The sequence below is a fragment of the Silene latifolia genome, chromosome Y, assembly GCF_048544455.1.
Source record: "Silene latifolia isolate original U9 population chromosome Y, ASM4854445v1, whole genome shotgun sequence".
NCBI classification, from domain to species: domain Eukaryota; kingdom Viridiplantae; phylum Streptophyta; class Magnoliopsida; order Caryophyllales; family Caryophyllaceae; genus Silene; species Silene latifolia.
Window position 1 is genome coordinate 287459033 of NC_133538.1, and position 8162 is coordinate 287467194.

The window sequence follows — 8162 nt, forward strand, 5'->3', positions numbered from 1 at the left end:
GTCTTTTGTTTTTGATGTTCATTATCACCGCCCTTTTAAGAAGTATCGTATATTATCTTCGACTGCGTTTATTGTTTCTTCTATTTTTCAAGTTTCTAATAGTTTTGGGGGTTCTTTTCCCCCTCGGTTTGTACCATAATGCACTTTTTGTAGCTTTTTATTTATTTATGGCAATTTACTATCGTCGAAAAAAAAAAAAACACATATCACCCCTATTTTTTCATACCCAATTAATCCAAATTCGCTCGAAGATCCCCCCACCCCCACCCCCACCCCCACCCCCACCCCCACCCCCCACTATTTGAGATCTAAATCTGCCCTTTTATTTCTTGTAGCCCACCGACATTTTTTTCCTCCTTAAAATTTCCAAACAAATTAATTTTCATTTTTTTCTTCCATTTTATTTCCCTTATTACAGACAAAAATTCAAATTTATTAGGTTTGTATTCAAACATCAATCAAGTTACTTGTATAATATTACCATTCCAAACTTTCTACCTTTCTTCATCACAATCCTCCATTTTTTTCCACGATCTCAAAGCTTTTTTCAGGCTTATTAATCTCATCAAGGTCAGTATATATTTTCTATCAATTTTTGTTGATTCTCCGCCTCAATTATTTGTTTACATTTTTTTATTGTTTAAGGCGGGTATTTTAATCAAGAAACAAATGATTGAGACGGAATGAATAATTTTCTCATATTAAAAATTAGATCTTTTTGTATATATGTTCAACTTCATTAAATTCTAAATACAACATCAAATATAGAAAAGAAATCACCTTTAATGCGCGCATAATGTTCTTTTCATGTTTCTATAACTGTGATAAGTTGGTTTTTTTCATTAAATTCTTTTTTATTGCTTTTTGGAATTTAGATCTCTTAATTACAGTAATTCTGAAAATGGTACTACTTGTAATATTTTGGGTAAAAATTGGATCTTGTATCTGCCCTTACCCGTCTTAAGCTTTAAGACAAATATTTCCGTCTTAAATGAGAATTTGTGTTTATCTATTCGTCATCAAATTTTAACTCTACATTTATTTACAGTGGAGCAATTGCCTAGCTTAGGGAATGGGAGGATTAATTAGTTTATCATTATTGGATTTTCGAGTTAGTGCTAGTCAGTTCACATCATTCAGGTTAGCCGACTCCAAATCTATACCCATTGTAGACCGACCAAATCTAGTAAGTTTAACCAGTGGTGGAACAACGAGCAATGAAAAATGTGGAACCTTTAGTTTAATTTTCTACAGTAATATTTTTCTAGTTTACTCTGTAGCATTACTGGTTCGTGCCCTGAAATTTTCCGCCCCCTTTAACTAATAATCGTGATTCCATGGTGGAATCGTGCCAGAATCATGTTTAGTTAATGCTATTTTGGAATAATTGTGGAGTGATCTACGTCAAAAATTTGGTTTCCTGCTGTGAAGTTTTATGTGGATGATCTTAGCATCATTTTCTAATATCTAAAGTTTTCATAAATATTCGGGTAATTTCAATGGTTGTTTTTGTAAATCGCAGCAGGTAGTTATAAAAGCCTTGTCGAAATTTGAATTACAGGATAGTTTTGAGAAGATTAAACTATGTTCAAGTTATCGCCTCGTAGTGGTAGAGGGCAAAGATCAAACAAAGGGTTCAAGGTGAAGCATGCCTTGCAGCTGATTGTATTGTTAGGTGTTGGCATTTGGCTTGTGTACCAAATCCAGCGGTCTTATAACCAGGATAAAGTGTACGGAGAAGCAACCAAGGTATCGGGAAAGCTTGGGGAGGGTGAGATTGATAGATTGAGGTTCGGAAGGAAGGATATTCCCGAGTTGGAAGAGACAACATCGAGCATAGATGAAAATAATGTTGGGGAGGAAGAGGAGCATAAAATTGAAAGTGAGGAGGTAGGTGAAAATGAAAATAAAGGGAATTTTGAGGGAGAGAAGGCTAAAGACGATAAAACAAGTGAAGATGAGAAGGGTAGGGAAGAGGAAAAAGAAGTGAATGGAGGAGGAGAGAACGAGGGTAAGGAAGACGAAAAGAAAGAGGATGATGAGGCGAGTAAGGAAGAGCAGGGTATCGAAGAGAACAAAAGTGTGGATAAACATGAGGAAGAGAAAAAGGAGCTGGAGAATGAGGTGAAGGGTGATGGAGAAAACAAAAATGAGGATAAAGAGCATGAAGAGAACAAGGAGAAGGAGAAGGAAGAAAGTGACGAAAATGAAAAGGCGGGAAGTGAGGAGAACAAAGAGAGTGAAAATGAAGGGCAAACCAGTGAAGAAAACAAAGAAGCTATGAAGGTGGAGAACAAAGAAACCGAAGATGGAGTGAAGGACAGCGGGGAGTCTAAAAGTGAGGAAAAACAAGAAGAGGGTGAAGGCATGCAAAATGAAGGAAAGGAAAATGCTGGTTCGGGAGAGGAAAACAAAGATAATGAGAAGGAACAAGTTGAAGAAAAGAAGGAAGAGTTTGAAGAGAAAGAGAAGGAAGGTTCAAATGAGGGTCAAGAGAGCGAAACAACGAAAGGTAGCAGTGAGATGAAAAATGAAGAGACGAAGATGCAGGAGGATACTAAGATCGAGAATTCAGGCTCATCAGATGGTGAGGTTCAGGACAGAATGGACAAAGACGATAAAGCAACAGCCGGGAACGACAACAAGGAAAAAGATTCGTCCATTTCGGAAGTGAATGAGGAAGTCGACAATCAGGGCAATTCCGTCCAAGAAGCAGCAAAAAAAGAATCGGCAGATGAAAAGGACGATGCTACCCAAAATGCAGAGTCGAGTGAAGACAGGCAAGGGCGGACGAACGCATTCAGTGACGAAACATTTGCCTCACAAAGTCAAAACGAGAAAGTCGATAACACAAACACGAAAGAAGAGAGTTCCACACTACAGGAAGCTGTCTCTGAGAAAAGCGAGAAGGCTGACACAGTTGCTGGTGATGCTAAGGCCGAGGATAACAGCAGTGCTGAAGGTGGAGAATCTGCCACCGGTACTGGAGATGGGAATGCTGCTGCATACGCTGATACAAATGGTAACGAGGAGGCAAATCCAAGTGACAAGACTGAGAGTCAAACTGATTCTTCTAAAAATTTGAATTTTCAAGAACAGAAAGTAGAATCATCTGATAGTAAAAATTTGGAAAAGAAAGAGGAAGGATCAAATGTGGATGTCAGCCAAAATGCTGAGGCACAAGAACAAGTGGGATCTACCACCTCAGATTCAAAACCTCAGGAAGAGGAATCATCAAACTCGAACGAAGCCGCTAATGTTGAGCAGAAAGATCAGGGTAATTCCTCGGGAAACCAAAAAGATGAATCATCAAACACGAATGGGAATGCTGGTGTTGAGCAGCATGATCAAGTTGACTCCTCGGGTAATCAGAAAGAGGAGTCATCAAACCTGAATGAACATGCTGCTAATGTTGAGCAGCATGAGCAAGATGATTCCTCGGGAAACCAAAAAGAGGAATCATCCGGCCAAAATGAAAATGCTAATGTTGAGCAGCATGAGCAAGATGATTCCTCGGGAAACCAAAAAGAGGAATCATCCGGCCAAAATGAAAATGCCAATGCTGAGCAGCATGATCAAGTTAATACCTCGGGAAATCAGAAAGAGGAATCATCAAACATGGATGAAAATTCTAATGTGGATTCCTCAGGAAACCAAAAAGAGGAATCCTCAAACTCAAATGAAAATGCCAAGGTGGAGCAGCAAGAACAGGTTGATTCCTCGGGAAACCAGAAAGATGAATCATCAAATTCGAATGAAAACACTAATAATGAGCAGCGTGATCAAGTCGATTCCTCAGAAAACCAGAAAGAAGAAACAGCAAACTCAAATGAAGCCGCTAATGTTGAGCAGCATGATCAAGTTGATACTTCTGTTTCCGAAGACATCAAGGATCGAACAGATTTAGCAACTTTACCTGACTCGGGTAGCGCAGGGACCAACAGCAAAGACGCAATTGCCAAGTGATACCCTTTGGTTACGACTTATAGTTCCTCACAGCCTCGCGAGAGACATGGTTCCTTGAATTTTGCTCGTTCAAAGTTGTGGCTTTTGCTGATGAGAAATTCTTAAAACCCGGCATTTTGTGATTGTCCTGTGAGGCTGTGATGCAACACACTAAACCAGTGTGTGTAAAGATGGTTCGATGATAGACTGAGTTATCTGTATGTTTATTTGATACACATTTGCTTCTATGTATTACCCAGAGTAATTATTACGGTAATTATCGAATTCCAGATCAGTTACCGAGAAATTTTTGTTTCGCTTGTGAATGCTTGCCAATGTTAAATTTAGCAGCATCATTGTTTGCCAACAGTAAAACACTAAAGCATTGTAAAACACATCTGCTCGACTAATCTTGACCATGATAGTGTCTCATGAGAGCATGACAGTGTCGTCAAGGTTACCGTGATCTCATTTAATAGTGTACTCACCTATTCATGACATGTTTCAATAACTTAATAGAATGATTATGAGTGTGAGCAATGTGAGGCTAAAGCATTTGAAGGGTGACAGCACTACCGTGTAGGGCTCTGTTTGGCAAAACGACGCGAAAAAGGAATTGAAAACCGAAAGATGCGACTTGAAACGAAAAGCTACGAAAACGAAAAGGTAGAATGATAAAGATGAATCGAAAATTAGGAGCGATAAGGTGGATCGATTATATAAAAAATCGTTTGGCAAACTAACTGAAAAGGTAACTTATTTTGGTAAAATGACTTAAAAGGATATAATAATTATTTAATATATTATAAATTGAAAGGGTAAAAAAGTAATATTACCAAGAATTAGGTACCTGAAATGTGAAATGCTACTCTATGTAGCATTTCATTTCGAACTTTATTTGGGCAAATAAGCTACATGCCAAACACTTCCAGAAAAATAAGCTACCTGAAATTTTTCTCAAAAAAGTTACTTTAGTCAAAACAGGTACCTGGAATGTCTTGCCAAACGGAGCCTAGGTGTATAGGAAGCGCTAGTGCTTTATTTCGCGAGTCTTAAAACTATATCCACACGACAATGTAATTGAAATGAAGGGTAGAAAATAACAGGGTTAGTGAATTTGACAATGTAAAGACCAAGAACATTTTATAAAAGTCAAATGGTGACTAGCCTCTTCTTAGTAAAAAAGAATACACAAAAAACAACAAAGGTACCAATGAAACAAGACACTGAGTCTTTGTAATCAAACCACATAAAACCCAAAACTGACACAATTAATCTCAAGTTTTACACTGACATTGTGTATAACGAAAAAACAGATATCGCATATCGGAAATAACTACCTATGCGATGTAATTGTCAAACCATCTCATACTTGGACGTGCTTAAAGTGGTGCAAGCAATTAGGCGCCCAAGTCATTAACCGAAGTAGCAGAGAGGGTGATGGTAAATTGATATCAATGGGTGGTTAAGGTTTTGATTTTGTGATTTCATTGTTATCATAATCAGCATAAATAACGGTAGTGATTACAACAATGGCTAAGATTAACACGGCTAAGACCTATGTGCTTACTGCAGCGAGCCTCATTTTGAGAGAGAAATAGGAAGTAATTTAGAGAAAATGAGTTCAGATTGCGGGATTAGGCTTGGTTCATTGCAGATTTGCACTGTTAAATACACAAGATGATGAATTAGTGTTAACTTAGCCACGTCTAAGATGAAGATAATGCTTCCCCACTAATTAGCAATTCCATGCTAATATTATATCAGAACAGTTGATCTCTTAAGACGACAATATCCATCTTAAAATTAAAACGGATCAAGTAACACCACTTGGATAGAATGGGACCAGAATTGTCCTTGATTCAGATGTTAGTCAATTATTATTAAGAGTCATCAATCATTTTTGTAGTTTACATTGTTTCCACTTCTAGTTGAGACATACAATAGCCATCAATCCATGGCGCACTTCAAAAGTAATTATATACCAAAGCTCTCTCTGCTATATTGATCACATAAGTTTATTTCAGTTCGCATTTCAAACTTTTTACCCACTCAATTTATTTGTAAGAATAGCAGGTGCAACACAAAGTGGACGACCAAAATACGAGTATAAATTAGCAGCATATTGCCTGAAACCGTAACCGTCCATATATAAGTTCACAGGGCAGGTAATATTTGGCGATATCTCTTCCTAGAGAAAGTCTTCTTCCACCACTTTGGAAACAAATGTACGGATCAACAGCAAATCAGCTCTGCGTGATTAATGGTGCTCTTTTACCTCAAAAAGGCCATCAGGACCTGGAGAAATGAAGGCAATATCAGATCCAATCTTTGAACTTTGAAGTCTAAAGCATTAACTATACCACACCACAAAAATTTATACAAACGTTTTTTTGAATGCGAGGCGAGTCTATTAATCCTAATAGTTGAGGAATACACGTTGATTTGGGTTAGTTTCATATGGGAGATTGTCTAGTAAAAGACTCACTGAATCACACCATCAAGGCATCAATGATTCAATGGCATACAAACATGAGTAGAAGATTCCTTAACAATCAGCAAACCACAAAGTTCTGAGTTACTGAAATGAACATTCCGACGTTTAGATGAATAGCAAATTAGAAATCATCTCTGACATTTTTATTTATACATGAAAATCTCTCAATATAAAAGTCAAGCCCTCATTTAACACAAACTCGTGTGTTGCCCGTGCATTGTACGGATTCTAAAATAATTGACTAAATGTATAGTGTGTAAGGACGTTTTAACCTTTATGTTAATAATTGGTAATCCCCCAATTGGGAGTCCGTTTTGCATTGCCATATATACTGATTGTTTACATAACAACTTTGGTTACAGTCAATTATAAACAAGGACTAACCTAGCTAATTTAGGAGAGTAAGTAGGATAGAATATTGACTAAGTATATACAATGAATGTGGACTAAATATATACGTCTAACACGCCCCCGCAGTTGGAGCGGTAGGAGACCGAACGCCCAAACTCGATCGAAAACGGTCGAATAGATATCGAGGCAGGCCTTTGGTGAAGATATCCGCATATTGATATTCGGAGGGCACGTGAAGAACACGAACCTCGCCAAGTTTAACTTTGTCACGAACGAAGTGGATATCGAGCTCGACATGTTTGGTTCGTTGATGTTGAACCAGATTGCCGGATAAATAAACGGCTGATATATTGTCACAAAAAACGAGAGTGCACCGTGTAAGGGGAACGTGAAGCTCAAGAAGAAGATTATGGAGCCAACTCGTTCCAGCGACTGCATTAGCAACCCCTCGGTACTCAGCCTCATCACTTGACTTAGAGGCGGTAGCTTGTCGTTTGGACGACCAGGAAATTAAATTATCACCCATGAAAACACAATACCCGGAAGTTGAACGACGTGAGTCGGGGCATCCAGCCCAATCAGCATCGGAGTAAGCAGTTAAAGCAATTGACCGGGAAGGACGTATAGTGAGACCACGGGCATAAGTACCTTGTATATAACGTAGTATACGTTTTAAAAAATGAAGGTGAGGAGCGCGAGGATCATGCATAAATAAGCATACCTGCTGGACTGCGCAAGTAATGTCGGGACGAGTGATAGTAAGATATTGAAGAGCCCCAGCTAGGCTACGGTAAAGAGCAGGATCCTCGACCTTTTGACCCGAGTTGGCGCTAAGTTTGGCACCGGGTTCCACAGGGGTTGTGCAAGGTTTACATGAGGCCATCTTTTCCCGAGTGATAATGTCTTTAGCATATTGATCTTGTGATAAAAAAAACGGCCAGAATTAGAGCGACTTACGGGAATGCCCAAGAAGTGATGCAAAGAGCCAAGGTCAGCATAGCAAACTCTTGAGACAACCGAGAGATGATGGACCGAAGAAGAGTAGTACTTGAGGCCGTAAGAACAATGTTATCAACATAAAGGAGCAAATAAGCCATTTCAGATTGTGATGAGTAAATGAACAAGGAGGAATCACACTTACTACTCGAGAAGCCTTGTGAGATGATAAATGTGGCAAAGCCGTGATACCAGGCGCGGGGCGCTTGTTTAAGACCATAAAGAGATTTTCGAAACTTGCACACATGGTGAGGAGTATTGGAGTTAACAAAGCCCGGTGGTTAATGCATATAAACCGTTTCTTCCAAATTACTGTGTAAAAATGCATTCTTTACATCAAGTTGGTGTATGGGCCATGATTTTGATACCACAA

At 38.7% G+C, this 8162-nt stretch overlaps 1 protein-coding gene across 3 annotated transcripts; it reads left to right on the forward strand.

Moving 5' to 3' along the window:
- Nucleotides 1-330: 330 nt before the first annotated feature.
- Nucleotides 331-4252, forward strand: LOC141633691 (uncharacterized). 3 transcript variants are annotated; one of them, XM_074446110.1, is made up of 2 exons: nt 331-570; nt 1526-4252. In XM_074446110.1, exon 2 carries the CDS (start codon nt 1585-1587, stop codon nt 3964-3966), a length of 2382 nt encoding a protein of 793 aa, XP_074302211.1. In that variant the 5' UTR covers nt 331-570; nt 1526-1584; the 3' UTR covers nt 3967-4252. The 3 variants fall into 3 exon arrangements, with proteins under 3 accessions (XP_074302211.1, XP_074302208.1, XP_074302212.1); XM_074446107.1 differs by having other exon boundaries at nt 332-570; nt 1523-4252; XM_074446111.1 differs by having other exon boundaries at nt 332-570; nt 1562-4252.
- Nucleotides 4253-8162: the final 3910 nt, after the last annotated feature.

Excerpts from the sequence above, each read along its gene's own strand:
- LOC141633691 (XM_074446110.1), top strand. The coding sequence starts at position 1,585 with ATGTTCAAGTTATCGCCTCGTAGTGGTAGAGGGCAAAGATCAAACAAA.